At 37.7% G+C, this 21,700-nt stretch overlaps 1 protein-coding gene across 5 annotated transcripts in view; it reads left to right on the forward strand.

Moving 5' to 3' along the window:
- Nucleotides 1-19,794, forward strand: part of ADAM23 (ADAM metallopeptidase domain 23) — a 184,163-nt gene extending 164,369 nt beyond the window's left edge. The window contains exons 25-27 of one of the 5 annotated variants that reach the window (XM_054478224.2): nt 8,528-8,618; nt 16,243-16,336; nt 16,723-19,794. In XM_054478224.2, the coding sequence (XP_054334199.1) occupies nt 8,528-8,618; nt 16,243-16,291 (140 nt within the window). In that variant the 3' untranslated portion in view covers nt 16,292-16,336; nt 16,723-19,794. The other 4 variants (XM_054478225.2, XM_063647825.1, XM_063647826.1 and 1 more) reach the window with 4 other exon arrangements.
- The last annotated feature ends 1,906 nt before the right edge of the window (nt 19,795-21,700 follow it).

Genomic DNA, 21,700 nt, shown 5'->3' on the forward strand with positions numbered 1-21,700 from the left:
TTCAGGGTTAACAAAGAGTGAGTGGCAGAGCCAATAATATAACATAATCACCTTATCTTGAGCCAAATGCTTTTTTCTGTTATTCCATACTCCTGTTTTGAAGTCGAATAGTGAGACTAGGCACAGTGGCTCACGCCTGTGATCCCAACAGTTTAGGAAGCTGGGGTGGGTGAATTGCTTGAGCCCAGGAGTTCCGGACCAGCCTGAGCAACATGGAAAAACCCTGTCTATACAAAAAAATAAAAAAATTAGCCAGTTGTGGTGGCATGTGCCCGTAGTCCCAGCTACTTGGGAGGCTGAAGTGGGAGGATCACCTAATCCCATGAGGCAGAGGTTACAGTGAGCCAAGATCACACCACTGCACTCCAGCCTGAGCAAGAGAGTAAGACCCTTCTCGAAAAAAAAAAAAAAAAAGCTGAATATTAAGTTATTCTGCTATTTCTCATAGCACAATAGTAAGTAGAAAGCGAAGCAATAACCAGATAGTAATCAAGCTTATTAGCTGATCCATTACTTTTCAATGGTGCTTTTTATGGAATTAGATAAGAAATGAAGGTATTATATTATTAGCATTTAGTATTTTTAAAACAATAGTTTTGAAGTCTTATTTTCTGAGGTATTAACCTTGAGGAGTATTTAGTGTTTACATTTACCATTTGCGACATATCCTTTTGGTGACTGTCTTTGTCAGTGCACAAATCTTTGATTTTATAGTTTAGATGATTAGATATGAGAAGTTGTCCTTATCATATATGATTATGCTCATGTATAATTATGTGCTACCTGGATATTTTTCTCAAATAACAATGGCATTATCAATAACCCAAGGATATATCAAGTTTAAAAATTTTTTAATAACTGTGAATTTATTTTGTTTCAGTTCAGAAAAACTCTATTTTCATTGACAGCATAAACTGAAATATATTCTTACATGAAATCATTTATTTTGCATCCTTTTAGACATTTGTCCATGTATCTAAAAATGAACTTGTTTTTTTCTTTTATGGAAAAGAGTAAGGAGATCTGATTGTATGTATAATGCATTGAAATATGGAGCTGCATACCAATATTATATACTAGTATATAAAGAGTTTATTTAGTATTTACTTTTCTTGTCTTGAATTGTAGTGGAATAATAAATCCCTGAAGAAAGCACTTTGGTCCATGGAATACAAATGATGACTTTGATGCCTCCTGCCTGTGAAGTATCAAAAGATACAGGATTATAACCCCCTTTGGAATCACATGGTGGAAATAATGCACCTTCTTATTTGAGAAACTCTCTAAAAATAAGGAAAAAAAACCCACTCAGTTTCAAAACAGCACATTTTCAAAATGTCTGAAGTATGACATGTCTATAAAGGAATTCTACATATAAAATAGAAAATCTTAAGAAAAGGAGAAAATTTATAGTTTTTGATATTTTATACTTACCAAAAATTCTGTCTTTTAGCACAAGTAAACCTAGACAGCAGGGACCAAGACTGAAAATAATAATAAACCAACAAGTAATGGAAATAAGCAAGTAAACAAAAGTGAAAACATTCTGCTAGGTAATAAACAGATTCCACAAACACATTATACTGAAAAATAAGTGTATCAAAGAGTTAAGGAGCAAAGTTAAGTTCCTAATACAAGGATTGTGTTGTCAGCTAGGAGCTTTAAGAGTTCCATCTCCAGGTTTGGTAGGATGGAAGGAAAATAAGATATATCATCGTGTGCCCAGCATAGTTCCTTGAACAACAAAAAAAAGGTATTTAGTAGGTAATGAATGAATTAATGAATAAATTACAGAATAGATAAATTAGTATAGAAGTAGAATTTTTTTCAATGAGATGATAGATTCTTTGTAGCTATGAAAAGCAGCTGCAACCTTCATTTTCAAATATGTCCCCTGTAAAAATCCACCCACCTGTGAGCTACTCAGTTAATTTATGTCGAGGTGATGCACAAGTTCCTACTTGCCAAAACAAAGTTCAGCACTCTCTAAAGGAAGAGAACAAAAGCAAAGCAGGATCGACAAAAAGAAAATCTTCATATCTTTAAGAGACAACCATGTTCAGTACAATGACAAAGAATCAAATGGCACTTTACATGTATTTGCAGGATACTGTGTCACTCAAAGTAATGGGAGGGAGAGAGAACAGGGAGGGTAGGGATGCTTTTGAAAAAGCTTTTTTTCCCACCTTTAACTTGCTTTAGCGTTAAGAGTACTTACCAGCTAATAATGTAGAGATAATTATTCTTTCTCATTGGAGATTACAGACTATATCTGTTCATCTTGAATACCCACTTGAAGCCTCTGTAGAAATGTCTTGTCCTCCAGTTGTATTTCTAACACCTACATGATTTTGTCTTGTTTCTGCAGTGAGAAATTTCATCCATAGCAAAGACAAAAGTCTTTTTAAATTATTTTTATTTATCTTTCATATAGTTCTTACAATTTCTAAAAAATTAACACTCATTTAGTATCATAATTTATGGGACAGGGTTTTTTTCTATTATTTAGCATATGTGGCTTATATAAAAATTGCAGAAGTCATAGGACTGTCATGTATTGCAGCTCTGAGAACCAATGCCTGAAACTTAAGCAAAAAAAAAAAAAAAAAAAAGCTGTGGCCAGGCACGGCGGCCTCATGCCTGTAATCCCAGCACTTTGGGAGGCCAAGGCGGGCAGACCACGAGGTCAGGAATTCGAGACCAGCCTGGCCAATATGGTGAAACCCTGTCTCTAACTAAAAATACAAAACTTAGCCGGGCGTGGTGGTGCGCACCTATAGTCCCAGCTACTTGGGAGGCTGAGGCAGAAGAATTGCTTGAACCTGGGAGGCAGAGGTTGCAGTGAGCTGAGATCGTGCCACTGCACTCCAGCCTGGACGACAGAGCAAGACTCCATCTCAAAAAAAAAAAAAAAGAAGAAAAAGTTATAAAATAATGTATATCAGTTAATTTAGTATTCTGAAAGCAAGGGTTTTCTAAGGTCTTTTTAAAAATGAGGCTTCATATTTTGAATACCTTTCAATCCCAGTATTTGCCTCCATAACTTGAAAATCGGTGTAGTTCAGGTGGTTTTGAGTTCTAATGTATTGTCATAGTGGAGAAACATTGCTGCCACCTTCTGTGTTGGTCTTCTTCCCTTAGCCTTCAACACTCTCAGAGGACTTTTCTGTTCTCTGTTGTGTCTTCATCTTTTTGTTTGTTTGTTTTTTAAGAAACCAGGTTGTGCTTAGTCAATGATAAAACTAAAATTTCTCCCTCACATTATTATCTTGTGATAAGATGAAGCAGTATACAGTTGCTTAACAGGGTTAGAAGTCCAAGATTCTCTCTCTTCCTCTGGGAGAATATTTAGCTAAAAATGTCAGTGAGCCTGATTGTAAGCCTTAAAAAATGGTGGCTTTGAGTCGTGGATCTTTATTTTGTTTCACTGTCTCAGAGCACACAATACATGTTGAGGGCAGCCTTGTTGAAGCTAATCTCTGTTTTCATGGGAAAGGTGATTTGAAGCCAGTCCTTTTGATTCCTACAGAAATATGAAATAAAGTGTATGTATGTCTACACACTTGTGTACACACAGGCACAGACACACAACTGCAAACAATGTGTCTTCCTACTTTAACACCAAACTTCATTTTGCCTTTGTAGAGGGAACCTTGGGGACCTCCACTCGTTCCAGGCCCATTTTCCAGGATAGGAAAATAGGAAAAGCAGTGACATAAAGTTATTCAGATTCTCACTCTGGTAGTCATCTACCACTTGGTGGTCTGAAGCAATTAATACGGTTTCCCAAAGACCCTAACTTTCTATCACTGCATAGTTTATCCACTTGAGACTATTAATAAACAAAAAGCAAAATGTCTAAATACTATGACAGAAATCCAAACATTGAAGACTTATTTGAAATATACTTTTCAATAACTTCCCAGGTAAACATGTATTTACTTTTAAAGCTATTCTGTCTTGAATTTCTAAGGATCTTCACAAAACTGAATGATATATTCTGAATTTTGAAAAGATATAGCTTCTTAGGCATATTTTACAGTTTGAGAATTTTATAAACAATTACTAATGGTTCATTACTTTTGTAATTAAAATACAGATTTGCTGTTATGCAATTTAAATTACTTTTTAATTTTACCTCACATCTGGTAGGAACTATAACAAATTGAATTATTTATGTGTTTATGTATAAGATAATTATGTTTTTTAAAAGTAGGGTGTGCAGAGTTTGAAGGTAAATTCAGTTATCCTCAAATATTTTCAATGTGTATGTAGATCTTAATTTCACATCTTATAGCAAACAAATTCAATATTTAGCCAACTTTCAAAGCATGTCCTGAATAGATTATTTTGTATGTTAGTGAAATTAGTGTGTAATTTCCTTTGTTAAAAAATCTCCGTTTTCCCTCCACACAGTGAATATGGCCACAAGCAGGCTAATAGGGGCCGTGGCTGGCACCATTCTGGCCCTGGGGGTGATTTTTGGAGGCACAGGGTGGGGAATAGAGTAAGCATCCTTGCCAGTTTCAGAGTGTTTCTGTGTGGTGCCTGGTGTGTGAGGCGATGCCTGTACCTGACTCCATGTCTCGTCCTGTTGACCGTGTTTCCTGTGGTAGTGCACCTTGTGGTGTGACTTGGATGTTGCTTGTGTCCTGTGGTTTTCTTGTGTCATGAAGAACCTTCTCCTGTCTGGACCAATGTGGGGCATAACATAACACTGGGTGTGCTTCTGATACCTTCACAATTAAGGCAATAGTCCCAACACTTCCATTGCTCCTCCACTTTGTAAAAGTAATTTTAAAATACAGACTTTTTTTAAAACCATTTATTGGCAAAAATGCTTTTATATGTGTGTTTTCTTAGGATTCTTGTAATAAAGTTAATCTGTGCCAGTCAAATAAATTTACATATATAACTAGGAATTATCAACAGTTATAGCACCTTTTAAAGGTAATAAAAATGATAGCTACTAATGTTTTCTTCATTTATTTAGAATGATATAGGAGGCTGCAGCTTAATTTTTTTAACAAAAGATATTTAGCATACTGCCTTCCTATTTTTCCTATAAAATAGGTTAATAATTCAAAATTGAAGTCCACATAAATATTTGGAAGCAAGGAGCATTAAGAATGAAAAAATATTTAATCCAAACCTGTATAACCATAACTGAACAGCTGCAAATCACCTGGTGGGTTGGTCTTAAAAGTAGCCAGGGTGTAAATAAATATATTGTGTGCCACTTGCCCATTAAGCTGTCACAGAAAGACAGTTCTCCTGATGCTTTGATTTAGGGTACTCTGTACTTGATCCACATCCTCAGAATAGCTGTCAGTTCTCCAGGGCACACTGCTTCCTGAGATTGCTAATCTGTAGATTAAAATATTATCGTGATTTTTTTCTTCTCTCTCTAATTAGAAAAAGAATATTTAAGAATGGCAGACATAACCCTTTACACAGTCTTTTCTGTCTACTGTGATGGTGGTAACACTTCAAAGTGGCCCAGGAATGAATTACTAGTATCTTCAGGAATCACTAGATATCTTTGACTCACCCATCCCAAATCATGGGCTTATTGTGAATATCAGATATGTTTTTCTATAGTCCCATTGGTTAGAACAAATGGGTGCTCCTCTTACATACTGGAATTGGGAGACCCGGGGACCAAAATAGCATTAAGAGGGAAGCAGGTTCATAGTTCACACCTTGTGTTGAAGATGACATGAGCCTTCTTTCTCCTGGATTCAAGGACTTTGACCAGACTTAGATCTTCCAACTCACATCTCATCTCTATGGACTATGAAGCTGGTTAGCACAGGGGAAGCTAGAAATACTAGAAAAGAGATTTTGTTTCTCCTTTTGTATTAGAAAACAAAGACCATAAGAGGGATAAAAATATTTAGAGACAAAAACTTTGTCCTGTAAAATTTCCCCTTGGATCTGTTGACTGGATTATATACAGAAGAAACATTCCTTTTTCAGGGCCAGCTCCATGCATGCATTTATGTGAGATTCCTCCTTGACAAATGGTAGTTTTCTGAAAATCATCCCAAATGCATTTTTTAACATTATACATTGGCTGTAACTTTGGTGTCCATAAATGTACTAATTGAAAGGATGAATTTTAATAATCCTTCATTTAAGTCTTAGAGATAGGTAAAATCAAAGATGCCTTTCTTGTAAAACATAGTCTTGTTACCAGCATTTGTTTTCATCAATCATTTCCAGTTTTGTTCGTTTGTGACTATTTCTAATTGTGACAGGTAAGTCTGTGTAAGTGTATATGTATTTTTTCTAAAGATAGATTTGTTATTATTCCTGGTTTATGAGCACTAGTTGTCTTAGCTTACTGATTTTTTTCCCATCAAATTCCAAGTTTTAGCATAATTGCTCAAGAAATATAGTTTTTAAAAAAATAATGTAGTACAATATAGATTGTCTTCACATTTCTTAGTTTAACTGATAGAGTAATGTTCATTCAGTCACTAAGAATTCCATGGGCAGTTTTTTTTTTTTAATTTCTACTCCTTAGTTTATAAGTCAGGAATCATTTTTCATGAGTTATGTATTGATTCTAATCCTAGCCTATGTTTTCTGAAGCTGATGAAGTACAAATCATATCCAAAGCATAGAGTATGTACATGGTTATATATTTTTTGAATATTTGTTTTGAAATTTGATTCTCTGTTGAAATGTGGGGAGGAAATACATGTAAATGGAATAAAGTTTCTCTAATACAGAAGTTAGCAAACTTTCTGTAAAGGGCAAGATGGTAAATAGTTTTAGCTTTCAGCCTACGGGGTTGTCTATCACAACTTCTCAACAATGCTGTCTTAGCATGAAAGCAGCCATAAACAATATGTAAATGAATGCGCATGGCTGTGTTCCAATAAAACTTTTTTGCAAGAACAGACAGTGGGGCTAGATTTGGTCTGTGGGCTCTAGTTTGCTGACCCTTGACTTATAGGATATGTTTCAGTCAGACAAATCTGTGTTCACATCTTGCCGCGGTCACTCACAAGCTTCTAGAAGCCTGTTTCCTCATCCGTTAAACAAGGATAGTCATAGTTCCCACCTCATATGATTTTTGTAAAGATCAAATGAGATACTGTATGTCAAGTGTTCAGTACTGTGTCCAGCATGTAGTAAGTGCACAATACGGTAGCTAAACTATTTTTATGGCTCTCATTATTATTATTATTAGTGTATCTCTAAAGGCAACTGAGATTCGTTCTCTAGACAGTCAGTGGTTAGTCTTAAGAGCATGTCACAAGCCCAGGAGCCTGAAGAGACCTGCACCCCGAGACTGTATTGCAGATGTCCTCTACCTGCCCATCAAGCCCTGGATGGTCTCCGAATAAAAACACGTTATGCATGCAATTTGTGTGCTGCCAAAAGTGATATCCATTTATGTACACAGTTGAGGGCACTGATGTGAGCAGAAAAGAGAATTTTTTACACAGAAATGAATGTATACACAAAACTCAAGGATTTTAGAGAAACTAGCAACATTGGCTTTGTGATTCCTGGAGCAGGGATAGATAGGACTGAAAGTATTTTGTTGTTAGGGGACACTGTACCTGCATATTAGCATCCTGAAGGATGGGATATGTAAAGTAATTATTATACTGGGTTTAACCTTGCTTAGATTTTAAAATGCTAAGCTTAAGGAGAGGAGTGAGTGAGTGGACAGGAGTTACTAGAATATGGATTAGCTCTTATCCTTAGCAATTGATAGAAATGCCACCTTGTCTTTTCTTTCTTACTGTCCTTTGGCTCTCTGCTTTTTTATATCTCTAAGCCTCAAAGTTCTGTTAGTAACAATGGGAACTTTAAAGCTATTCTCAGTTGAATCTAAGGAATCTTTTTACTGTTTCCCCAAAATTACCCAAATGAGATTTATGCTTCCTTATATCTTGCCTTTGGAACCCCATTTTGGTCTTTACCACTGTAAGGATCGTGAAGAAGGGTATCTTTGAGAGCAAGGCTTCAAAAGTCAGATCTGTATTGATGACTTCCTTCTGACTGCTAAATTTTAACTGTCTCCAAGTAGGGAATTAAAAAGTTAGCATTCAGTCCACTTTTAGGTGCTTTTTGGAAGGGCATTGTAGCAGAATGTGTTTCCTTTCCTCCATGCCCCCATTTGTCAGTCGGATGGAGCTAATCTGAATGCGATGGTGTTCTCTATCTGCTTTTACTTATTTGATACATGATACTTGGAAAGGGGAAGAGAAGAAGGATGTGTAAAGACAGCAAGTGGGGCCTATTTGCTTCAAATTCTGTGAAAGGTGAATTTAATGGAACTTAATTGTCAATGGTGCAGAAACTTTAGATTTAAAGGCATATAAATCCAAGCAACGCTCACCATAGCATCTAAAGTGCAATTAAGCTAAGTAAATAAAGGCAATTTAAGTGTTTAGCCATCTTTTACACAGGATATTTACTTCCTGAAACTGCTTAACTGCCTTTCCCTTGTGGTAACGAAAGTGGTTGGTTCATATGACTCTCTTCCCATGATCCTTTGTCACAGGTCCTAGTGCCACCAATCTCATAATAGGCTCCATCGCTGGTGCCATCCTGGTAGCAGCTATTGTCCTTGGGGGCACAGGCTGGGGATTTAAGTAAGCAATGCCGCATGTCTTCTTCTCAGTGGCTCTGGCACTTCTCTTTTCTGCTTACATAACCAAGTTTTGAGTTCCTGCTACAAGAGCTTAGGTTCTGTCAGTCAAACTGCAAAAATAAGTCTTTTTATTCAGAAATGAGTTAGAAATGAAGAAACACAGACCCTCAACTGTCATTTTCAGGCAAGTGGAAATGTAGAAGGAATTCATATACACTGATTTTTAAGGAGAACAAAGAAGTTCTTCAGTAGAAGACAGTCCAGCTTGTAAGAGCAGGCACTCTGAGATACATTCATTTCTACATAGGAAATCGAGGAAACCATGTAGTTGGAAATAAGTGGATGTAAATTGCTTGTATCTGTTTAAAACTTGTTTGTAGTCCACTGATATTTTGAAATTTTCACAACCTAAGTAATCATGCAATCATTACTTGTATTTTTCACATGTAACATAGTATATGTAGCTTTGTGATTTGAAAAGCTTTATAGTTTAATAAAAACAGATTTAAAAAGTATTTGTATAATCCTCAACCAACTGAATTGGTTTTAAATCAGAATTTGAAAAATGTGGCTTTGTGACACTTAGTATTTTCTAATCAAGGACTAAATATTGACCTGACAGGTAGGCCTGGTGTGTTTTCATAGTGACCTTTTAGTTTGGATTGCACGCTGCTTACTGAACTAAGATTGTTTAGACACACTGGGTATTCACAAATAAACTTGAATTGTAATCAAAATTTTTAAACCTGATTTATCCAGGCTGGATACTTCTACACTCCAGAATCATTGGATAATTGCTTTTTATACCTTTTCGTGCTATAGTGGGTTGATGATTATGATTTGTAGGTAAGCCCTCCTGTGCCTCCTGTGATAAGTTTCAGCCAGATTTACAGAAACAAATTTAAGTGGGAAATAAGACCATTACCCAAATTCAAAACCCACTTTGCCTCCATCTGGTTACTCAAAAGAGGAAGCTTTTGCCCTGAACTATCTGAATAACTGCCTGAATTATAAACTTTATATGTTTTATATTTGGGATTTTGAATTCAATATGTTTCAGCCAGCTAAAGTATTATTTTTAGAAGCTGATTAAAGAAACCAAAGATGATTTAAATGCATTCAACATTTTCTGCTAATTTATTATCATATTAAGATTTAATGAGTAAGCCTACAGTTTTTGAGTGCCTTTAACTTGAAATAGTATTATAAAATTATACGTCTTTTCTCTCGGTATATTTATAGAGTTGAACTTGTTTAGTAAAATAGTTTTGGCATCAGTGTGTTTTCAAAAACACACTCATAAAATGGACAATTCATATTTAAATTTATTGTTTTGGTATTAATAAAATATTGCCCACATAGTGAGTCACGCATGTGGCATCTAGTAAGAAATACGTTTTCGTTTGGGTGGACCTAATTCAAGCAAAACTTTTCTTAGTGTTCCACTGCTACAAAAAAGTCATTGAACATTATAGTACTGCCATACTCATTATTTTATAATGCTTCCTTGAACTTTTTCATTAGTATGCCTCAAGAAAAATAAATCTGGATCAAGCCCAGGCTTATGCCTCATTCGGCATTAAGAAATCCCGGTTTCGAAGGCCTGGAAAACAGTCTATTACACATCTTTGCCGTCTAGCCATATGCAATGCCAAATTTATCATTGCACTGTTTGGAGAGAAGAGCACACTATTCTGTAGCAGGACCTCAAAACAGTGGCCTGGCCTAGCTCACAGCTTGAATTGCATGTTTCTTTGGGGAAAAATGGAAAAGCCTTTATCACTGTGTATATAAGTGGATTAGGCCCTGTAAAGATTCTTTATATCTGAGAGAGAGAGAGATCTTGTTATCACAAGAGCAGAAAACGAAAGGTGGGGTATCAGCACTTAGTGAGATGAGAAACAGCCTGTGCTGACTGCTGCCTGGTTGTTGCTGTGTAGGGACCTGTACTGCTGAGCTAAGTCAAAGCCCCTTCCTGTGCCCTGTAAGTCTAATAATTACTTTCAGGGAGAACTGTGTAGAAAGACACACAATAGGGTGAAGTATTTCATGCTCTGAAGCAAAGAAAACGATGAAGACTAAGAATAATTCCAGAACATGTAACTTTAGGAATTTAAATTTGGAGAATGTGCTACTCCTGGGTGACTATTGGTTGCTACATGAGGATCTTAATTTGCTTTAGATTTTAGTAGTAGCTGTGTGGTTTGTGTTTAGCTTTAAATAACACCTTTTATTCTACCTTGTAATAAAAGGCTTTTGGTGCTGAATGATAATGTTTAGATTTTCCCACCACTTGGACAGTTCTGGAGATTACTAGTCTGGAGATAATTCGTAAGTATAATTATTTGCTCTTTGAACTGAAAGCCTTTGGGTTTGAGTTCAATGTAAATGTTTAAAAAGAGATTCCTTTAGAATCAGAAGTTGAAAATAGTTTGTACAAAAGATTTTTCTAAATACTGCTATTGGGAATCAATCCCTCCTGATACCAGGTTTTTATTTCTAGAAGAAAAGTTGATAAGGTAACCTGAACAATTTGAGGGCATGTCAACTTTTTGATTAAAGGAAAATACAGTAACTGCTCAGGGACAATACTATGTTTTCGTAATGTCACATTTCTTTAGGTGTACTAGTGAGTACTTTAGATGTAGAAGTATCATACTATACGTGATCTGCCCAAGTATAAATGAGAAATACAGCTATGCTCTAAGCCCTGACCTTGTCTGCCATTCTTTAAAGTTCTTTCCTTAAACTATTATTTCCTCTGAAATAGGTGGTAAAAAACATGAAAATGTGTGCATGTGTGTGTGAATGTGTGCACATTTGTGTGTGTGAAGATGTATCAAGATTATTATAATCTAAAAATAATACTGATTTAAATTATATACTTCCTTTTAGTAGAGTAGTTGAGTCAGACCGCTTTGGTTAATGCAAGCAAGACTTCCACAAGCAAGGTTGTGGATTTCCTGAAGAATTTTTAAATGTTTTATTTGGTAGATTTTTAAAAAATATTCTGACATATTGTGTAATGTTGTGGGTAGTAACTTTGCTTAATTTCTTTTTCTTTTTCTTTTTTTTTTTTGAGACAGAGTTTCGCTTTTATTGCCCAGGCTGGAGTGCAGTGGCATGATCTCAGTTTACCGCAACCTCCGCCTCCCGGGTTCAGGCGATTCTCCTGCCTCAGCGTCCTGAGCAGCTGGGATTACAGGCATGCACCACCACGCCCAGCTAATTTTGTATTTTTAGTAGAGATGGGGTTTCTCCATGTTGGCCAGGCAGGTCTGGAACTCCCGACCTCAGGTGATCTGCCAGACTCGGCCTCCCAAAGTGTTGGGATTACAGGTGTGAGCCCCTGCACCCAGCCAACTTTGCTTAACTTCATACTCCAGAAGTATGAGGTTACTAAGGGTATGATTAGTCTGTAGAGTCCCGGGTATTGAGGGTCTTAGGAATTTCTCTATGAAATCCTGTGGAAAATGAACATAGGCATGTGGCACACCAATTTGCTCTACTTCTATATCTGCATTTATTTTCATTCATCCCATGCTCCTGTTCTTCCCCATCACCCACACACAAGAATAAAGTTATGAGCTGTGGTGCAGAGGATTGCAAACCTCGGTCCTAGTTGACTCATGGAGACTCATGACACCTACCGAACATTAAATAATAATACTGCTTGATTCGACTGTTAGAGCTGTTGCTTTTACTGGACATTAGAAAAAGCAGGACCATTTTAGAAGCATCTTCCCTAAAGCTTAGGAAAGGTGAAAAGTATATGAAAAGAGAATTTCATATCTCCATTTAAAAGTGAACAGGATTGCCTTCAGCGCCTTAGGCATTGCTATTTATCTGATATTCCCTAAATTTGAATGTAGAGTTTTAGACGTGAGCAAAGTCATTTACACGCACATTAGTAGGTGATGGTGGTAGGAAAAGAGAAATTCTAGGTGATGGTAGGAAAAGAAATGAAGGTAATAGTGACATGGTTTGTTGGAAATTGAAATCAAAAGGACTACAGGATGAACACTGAGCTCTTCCAATGATACTGTAACACCTCAGTCTGTGGAACCTCATCACCACGTCTTACTCTCCCACTGCTTGCCCTGTCCATGGGATTCAGTAGCAAAGAGGATTTCAACAGTGGCCATACTGGCCTGGCATAGCTACTCCTTACATTAAAAGTGTTAATTTAATATTAATAAGCCTGTGTAATTATCATACGTGGTTCTTTCTCTCTGAGAAGTTGTGTTAAAAGCTCTTCTGAGCCTGACTCTGGATTTAAGAGATTCTGTCTGGCCTACGTTCCATTTTATTGGACATGTTAAAGAAAAGGCTGTTTATGTGCTCACACAAAATGAAAAAGAGCTATATCTAGACTATTACCAGCAAAGTTAAGAGTTATCTGAAGCTGGGCATGTGGCTCATGCCTGTAATCCCAGCACTTTGGGAGGCTGAGGTGGACAGATTGCCTGAGGACAGGAGTTCGAGACCAGCCTGGCCAACATTTTGAAACCCTGTCTCTACTAAAAATACAAAAATTAACTGGGTGTGGTGGTGCACACCTGTAATCCCAGCTACTCGGGAGGCAGAGACAGAATCCCTTGAACCCAGGAGATGGAGGTTGCAGCGAGCCAAGACCGCGCCATTGCACTCCAGCCTGGGCAACAAGAGCAAAACTCTGTCTCAAAAAAAAGATAGAGTTATCCGAATGTCAAGTCAGATAAAATTTGAAAGGAACTTAATATTGCTAGTTATATTTTCTCAAAAGAGTAAACACCGTTTTTTGTGGGAGCCTTTTAATTTTTATAGAATTAGGAAATTGAATTAAATTTGGCTAGTCTTTCCACGAGGAGGATAACCAGACTGCTGCTTTTTTGGATTCCATGACTGTATCCCAGTCCAAAATGAGAAGCCTAATTCCCTTAATGCCTGGGACTCCTGGGTTAGGCACTTTCTCTTTCATGGTGCCAGGCTGGCCAGGAAGATCGGTGCATTTCCCTGCCCCAGCACCCCAGGGAAGTGAGCTCAGTGTATGGTGGCCTAGGAGGGGTTGGGCTAGGGACACTTCGTCAGGGGGTGACTCAGCATAGAATGATAAGAATGTGCTAACCATGGATAAATATATGCCCTTGAAAGAAGAACTAAAGGCTTTACAGCTCTGAGATGGTTATTGTTACACAAAGAGTCTTGCTTTAATTTTGTGTAGATGTTTATGTGTATAATGTATATTGTAGACAAAAGTCCAGATTATTTCAGAAGTAGTAAAAATTGATGAAAGCTGTGACAATGTATGCTTTATGGATTGTGCTAGTGTTTTATAATGATCCAGAAATACCTTACAGGTTATGAGAAAGTTAATTACCTTCAGAATCCTAGTGAGCAGACGGTATTCAGAGGAAACCGTTGTGGAAGAAAGACAGCAAGGACCTGCCCACAGTAGTTGTACTTTCACATTAAAATTGAACTGAAAGAATATTTTTTTCATAGAGAAAATTCAGACCGTTCTCAACATGCAGTGGCCATGGTGGTTTTACAATTTATGTGTGAGGCACCTTCACAGTCTGCTTGCCTCAGGAGTGTTCATCTCTGTCCTCATCGCGGTGTCGCCTCCCTTGTAGAGGAGCTCACTTTCACCCTGCTGGGACATCAGTGGAAGAGCTAAGGTCCCGGAATGCCCCATTGGTGTTCAGAGCCCATTTTCATCCAGAAACATACAGTTCTACAGGATAGCCCGGCCTCTCGGTCTGACCTGGGAACCCAGTGATCCTGTAGAGCAATATTTCTGTAAAAAGGTGCAACCTAAGCTTCAAAAACCAACTTTTAAAAAGAGCACAAGCTTTTGGACACCAGCGGTTGTCTGTGTGCCAGGCCAAAATGGAATTTCCTGTCTCCATTTAATAGTGGACTGCATTGCTGTTATGACCTTGGACATGGCTACTTATCGGTCATTCCCGAATTTGAATAAAGGAATTTAGATGTGAGCAATATAGTCATTTACATGCACAGTGCTAGCTTGGTTTGCCCTTTCCTCTACATTTGGATTTACTGAGGAAATTTAGTTTAACATTTATCTTGAGTTCTAGCAATACATAGCTCACAAGATTGGGGCCTCTTGTCCTTCAGGGTCATTCCACAAGGTCAGGCAGTCTCTGTTTTTCCTCCCTGACTCACAGAGTATGGCTCCTTAAACCCCTACCTTCCAGGGATATGAACATAGGTGGCAGATGGAGACCCTGTGCTCTGCAGCAAACTAACTTGGTGGAGGATGCATTATGGGATACTTGCCTTTTGGTCTCACATTGGTTTCTTGGGCAGCATCAGCAGTGCCCGCTTTCAAGAATGTTGACTTAAAAGAGGGCTGGGTGGGAATGATGAAGAAAAGTAAACAGCATTGTTGCAGATAGATGTTGGCTGCAATGGTTACCTGCTAGGCCAATGAGTCACACACTTAGGTCACTCATGAAGACGTTTTAATGTAAACTTTTAAAAAGAAAAGACAAGTTTTCTTTAAAGACTTTTATGTTGATATTTCAAAAGAGAAGCATCAAAGTGACCATCTTGGGAAAAATAAGAACTTTGCAGGATGCCTTTATACCTATTTTGAGCTTTGGTGTTGTTTTCATTTTTAATTACTTGTGGGGGAGGAGGAATATATTGCAATGGCTTTGATACATAGGGCCTGTAAGGGTATCCAGCTGGCCCTGAGTCAGTGGGCAGGGGAGTGAGGGCTTTGGGGACTCCTCAGTCTCCAGTTTTGCATGATGCCTCGGTGGCAGCAGCGTTGCACCCGCCCAGTATGCAGACTAAATGCATGAGCCCCTTGCTTGATGCCCCACATAAAGCCAGACCATGCGGAGGTTGCAACCAACTCTTATTGTTGCCTTGTAGTGTCTTGCTGGTTCTTTCTTTTCTCTTTAAACATAGGAGCCACTTTTTAGGAGACTGGACACTGTGAGCAAAGCATTTTAACTTGCCGATTTTTAACTAAGCTAAATTCTGCATTTGCTTAACTAACCTGAACCTGTGTCCACTCTCCTTTGAGTGTACTGTCTTACTGTGCACTCTGTTTTTCAACTTTCTAGATATGAAAAATGCTTGTTCTATAGTGGGGTAAGAGCTCACACACCAAAGGCAGCAAGATAACTGAATAGAGCAAGGCTTTTTTGCCACCTTGGTAAAGGTCAGTTCACTGCTATAGAACTGCTATAAGCCTGAAGGGAAGTAGCTATGAGACTTTCCATTTTTCTTAGTTCTCCCAATAGACCGCTTCATGGAAGAGGCCTTCCTGTAATAATTTTCACCTAATGAATTAGCAGTGTGATTATTTCTGAAATAAGAGACAAATTGGGCTGCAGAGTCTTCCTGTGATTTAACATGAACAACTCAAAGTTTCGTTTGGTCTTCACCAAAGGACATACTCTAGGGGGTATGTTGTGAAGACATTCAAAAACATTAGCTGTTCTGTCTTTCAATTTCAAGTTATTTTGGAGACTGCCTCCATGTGAGTTAATTACTTTGCTCTGGAACTAGCATTATTGTCATTATCATCACCATTCTCTCATCATCATCTGATTAATATTGTGGATTTTCCCCCTCTGCTTGCATCTTCTTTTGACGCACTCTGGAAGAAATGTCAAGAAGAGAAGGTTCGATCCTACTCAGCAAGGCCCCATCTGAATCAGCTGCGCTGGATGGACACCACCTTGCGCTGTTGGAGTCTGGGTATGACATACTTGCAGCAGTGTTACTGGAACTATTAAGTTTGTAAACAAAACCTTTGGGTGGTAATGGCTACGGAGCTTAAGTTGGGGTGACAAGGATGGGGTAAAAGAAAACTGTCTCTTTTGGAAATAATGTCAAAGAACACCTTTCACCACCTGTCAGTAAACGGGGGAGGGGGCAAAAGACCATGCTATAAAAAGAACTGTTCCAGAATCTTTTTTTTCCCTAATGGACGAAGGAACAACACACACACACAAATTAAATGCAATAAAGGAATCATTAAAAAAATAGTAAATGATTTTTTTTCCCTCAGCCTGCTGGCACTTAATATCTTCTAAATGATTTGGCATGATTTTTTTTTCTTTACTACCGATGACAAACTCCAGTGGCATGAAGATCTAATTTTCGAAAGGGTAAAAACTGCATGGCATATATACAACAAGCTAGCAAGCCAATTCTCAGCAAAACCTGCAACAGAATTCCTAAGGTGAAGATGACAGATGAACACAAAGAAGCTGCCTGGGCCTCTTCACTTAAACACGGCCCCACACCCCATCCTCTCGGAGCCCCACTTCTTACCCCCCACCTCCCACCCTCTATAATCCCCACTCCCCATTGTGGAGACCAGGCCAGGGCAGAACTCCACGGACTTTGCTCTTGTTGATTCACTTTCCCCATTGTGTTTTCTCCTGGACTGAGCATCCTTTGGAAATGGGAGCTGGAATTTGAACAATGATGCTATTGTATAGATCTTTATAAATGTAAATATGGAAATAAGAGATTTTGACACATCATTTTCACTTGTCTGTATTGAGATAATTTTCCTTGTAAAGGTTCTCTGTAAACTTGAGTTGATTTTTTGCTCCCCATCTTTTTTGTTTCTTGTCTCTCTTTCTCTGTCTCTGTCCTTCTCTCTTGTAACGTGTTATACAATGACTCTTGGGCTTGCTTAAAAAGACAGATATAGCCACAGATGCAGGGAGTTTGGGCACAAAACAAGTGCAGTTTAAAGTTGGTGTGCGTTAAACCAAAAATAAACAAAAGGGGGGGACATAAACAACAAAATAACCCATATCAAAGACACAAAATTATGTAAATGGAATATATGTACTAAGTCTCGAAAATTTTTTGATGTCATTATAAACCTATGTATATAATGTAAGAAAGTAGACACCCTTTCAGATTAATCACAAAAGTGCCAAGCTCATGATTTTGGTTTTTGGTTTTGACAATTTTCTTTCCCTGTCTTTAATGTGAAAGGAGGATAAACTTAAAGCCTTAAATAAAAAAAAAATTTTAAATGTTAAAAGCTTGGAAAAAATTAAGCTTTCCATTTTATTTGTATTTGTTAGTGTCAATATTTTATCCATGCTTATTTTCCTGCCTCAAAATATATATGGTAGAACCCTATTGGAAAAGTGGTAATGGGAATAGAAGGAGCAGTTACCTTTGTATCCGCAGTGTTAAAATAGGCTTTTATGCTGTGCTGTGCTTTCAAGAAACCTTGTTTGACCTCTGGCATTTTACTGATCAGTGGACCGTTGCACTGGATTATAGTGGGATTCTGCTATGTACAAATCCACATTGTTCTTCTCCCTCCGGCCAGATGCAGATGTAATCTGGGCTTTCCAAGTCCCTCTGAGTTTCCTTCACTTTTACTGATTTATTTCTTCTAAATATGGTCAAGATAGCTTCTGTCACATGTTGAGTAAATAAGCTGAAGAAATTTGGTCCCGGCTTTGTTTTAATGTACAAACCTGTACGTGATCACTTCAGTGAGCATCCATCTATAGATGGGCTTTAGTAAAGACTGTCCCAAAGAGCCCCTACTTCTCTAATGCCCCCCCCCTTTTTTTTAGGAAAAGAACATGCAGTTTTACTCATCACTTCTTCATGACACCAAATCCATTGCTAGGTTTAGCTCCTGGTCCCTTTTCAGCAAGATTCATGTTATCAGTCTTACAACTTTGATTTTGGAAAGTATTATGTCCTAAAAATGCACTGCTTAACACAGTGGGGTTTTTTCCCCCTGAGGTGTGTTTAACTGGGGAAGTACCACAAACATAGAGCAGAAACTTTAATTTCTATATTCTACAATAGACCATCACCAAACATCTTATCATGTTGTTGCTTTGTGAGTAATAGGTGCTACGCAGGTAGGCAGGCTTTCTCTAGGACTAGCTGTACGTTTATACTGTAATAACAGGGCTATCTACAAGGCCTCTCAGCCTTACTCCTGGCTTCATAGGACACAGGTAGCATCCCTCTAGTCAGTGGCAATGGCTCTTTCAGCTCGGAGGAAGCTTGGAGGAAACTCAGATTACTTGGTATCTTTTCCTGTTGCTGCATTGCTTAGTGTTTCCTTGTTGCTGGGTCCTACTCTCTAGTAGATACTAAGCTGCTGTGAAGTACACCATACACATTTCACTAAGATTCCAGAGCCACCATGGTGACTTCACAGAAACAAAATCATGGTGGTTACAAAACAAATTAAATCTCTATTGTTAACTTTTAAGCATTTCACAAACAACATTGTAAATGTGCGATGTTATGTTTTAAATCAGACCACAGTGGTCCCCAAATATTATGTACATATGGCAAATGTCAGTGTAACTTTTTGTTACACTGGCAATTTCATAGGTAATTGAACCTATGCTCCAATGTTAAATTATTTGTGTATATGTAAAATACACAAGCTTTAAGCTATGTGTGTATGAATATGAAAGTTAATGCAACCATATCAATCGTAAAAATGGAATGTAATTATTTTTGATGGTATTAGGTTATGTAGTTTCAAACTCTTTGCTGTATTTTGTTTTGCACATGCCATTCATTTGCTAATTTTTGTGGCTGGAGATTCTTTTTTATTAATTTGAGCTCACAGCACAAGTGTATCACTGTTTAATGTTACCCAACAAGAGTTAGTGTTAAGTGATGATCAAGTTCCCATTTCACCTGCTCTACTTTTGCTGCATTAATTAATGACACCCGGATGAGGAGACGTGCGCTAACTTCATTGCTCATCTGGGATAGTGCATGAGCCCATTGAATTAGAGCTACTCCTACTAGATAACTGAGCAGTACACATAAGTGCATGTTATGAAACATGAATCACATAGAGCAGTGGAGTTTTACCAAGTGGTGTGTGTGGTTTTTGTTTTTTACTATGCAAAGATGGGAAACGCACAAACTTTTCAAAGACTAGTGTCTGAAGAACTTTACAAACAATACTTGAACCCTTTCTTTAAAGTTATCCCATCATGTTTTACAGTCATTGTTGCTTCCATTGTTAATTTCCATTTTTAAGTGCTTTGTAATTTTTTAAGTGCACTACCTGAAATTTTGTTTGAAATTAATAAATTCATTCGTATCTTGTTGGCTGCCTATGAATGGAGATTCAGTAGTCATTGTATGCATCTTTAAGTCAAATGTGTATTAAAACTTTCGTTAACGTAGAATGTTGTAGCTTGATGCTTTATTTTTTTAAACCCCCTTTTCTGTGTCCTCTTGTAGTGCTCATTAAATGGCCATGTGCCTGATATCATCAGAGTTTTAGCATGGATCCAAAGGCTCACTGAAAATTTAAGCAGTCAATGGCACAAAATAAAATCTCTGATTAATGATAAATATATGCCTGATTAGGATTCAGTTTTATTGGATTCATTGGAATTTTTTGCTTCTTATAAATCAGAAAAAAACCCTACCTTAGGATCGCTTAGAGATTTTTTTTTTTAGTATCTCCCTTCTGAGTTTTAAGAGTGGATGGCTGGTAATAACATCCACACTTTGGACCTGGTACCAAATTTGTAATCAAGCAACAAAGAAAGTAGAAGGAAATCTGGTTATATAAATTGTATTATAAAAAACATTCTAAGGAAGGCATTTCTTCACAGCTCCCATGGAATTGGTCACCAAATTATATCCCTTCTTCATGAATGTCTTCAATATGTCTCCTCTCCATCCCATTGCCATGCCTTGGTTTGGCCTTAACAGACACATGTATCTCACATATATCGACTGCACTGACACACAGTTGCTAATCTGACCACATTGATGAAAGCATTGCAGGGCTTTTCATTTCCTGTAAGTTAAGGCTCAAACTTAATAACACAACGTAAACTCCTGCCCACCTCTCATGATCTCAAACCTGTTTCTTTTTGTAGCCTCATTGACTCATCCTCTTGTAGTCACCTTAAAGGTCCCCTGGAGGAACCTCTTGTACTCAAGGCCCAACAATCTTATTTAAATGTTACGTCCATTACCCATAATTCATTTGTTTCCATGTCATTTCATGTAATAAATATAGAAACATTTTAAAATAACATGAATATTATACTTAAAATTAGAAAGCTTATTAGAGTATTTGAGTGTTGTTTATATTTGACTTTAAATGAATGATTTGTTTTTGCGTGTGTTTTCCTTTAAGTCATTCTGTTCTTGAAGATGACGTTGAAAGGAGTTCTACTCCATGCTTCCTTGGTAACTGGTTGAGAAAGGTGACCCAGAAACTCCCTAGATAATAGAGCAGCAAACCTAGAGTTAAAATTTGATGTGAATAAGTAGATAATCCATATGCTTATGCTGGAATTCCCAAGTAACTTTTAAAATGTAAAATAGGTGCCCTTTAGTTTAATGTGCAAAGGTTAGGGAGTTCCACTCACTTATTTATTCATTCAGCATATTTATTATGTCTCTATGCTATGCCAGGAACTCCTAGGAACTGAAGGAACAAAAGTAAATTATTGGCTTAAAGTTGCTCACAATTTAGCAGGAAGAGACATGTTTAAAAAAAAAAAATTCTAGACCCAAGTTGATGAGTAAACAAAGCTACTCTTGTGCTGGGAGTAAAAAGAAGAGCACTGATGGGCAGGTGGGAGAGGGATGCAGAAGCCTTTCCAAAAGAAGTGAGTTTTGAACTATATTGAAACAAGACAAGAATTCACCAGTCTAATAAAATGGGAAACGTACTCAAGGCACAGGAAGCAACAAGTGCAAGACCCAGGAGGAGGCACCCAGACCCTTGGGTAAGTAGAGCTAAATGTCCCATCCATTCAGCCTCAGTTTCCTCCCTCCTCTGTTCTCTCCTTTCTTTCCTTCCTACCTTTCTACAGCCTCTTGATGTGTAAGAATCCTACAGTAGTCAGGCTCCAAGGACACATGATGAGTTCAATCTTGAGAGCAAGATGCAACGTGCAATGCTATGTGGCAAGTGCCATAATAAACACAAACATAAGGTGCTTCAGAAGAAGAGAAGAGCAAGGCTTTGTCTCTGATCTTGGGGTCAAGGAGAGTTTCACAGAAGAGGTGGCAGTTGAGCAAGAGGCTGTGCCTGTGCATTTGGGCCTAATACTATGATCCCTTATT

The sequence above is a fragment of the Pongo pygmaeus genome, chromosome 11 (assembly GCF_028885625.2).
Source record: "Pongo pygmaeus isolate AG05252 chromosome 11, NHGRI_mPonPyg2-v2.0_pri, whole genome shotgun sequence".
Lineage (NCBI taxonomy): Eukaryota > Metazoa > Chordata > Mammalia > Primates > Hominidae > Pongo > Pongo pygmaeus.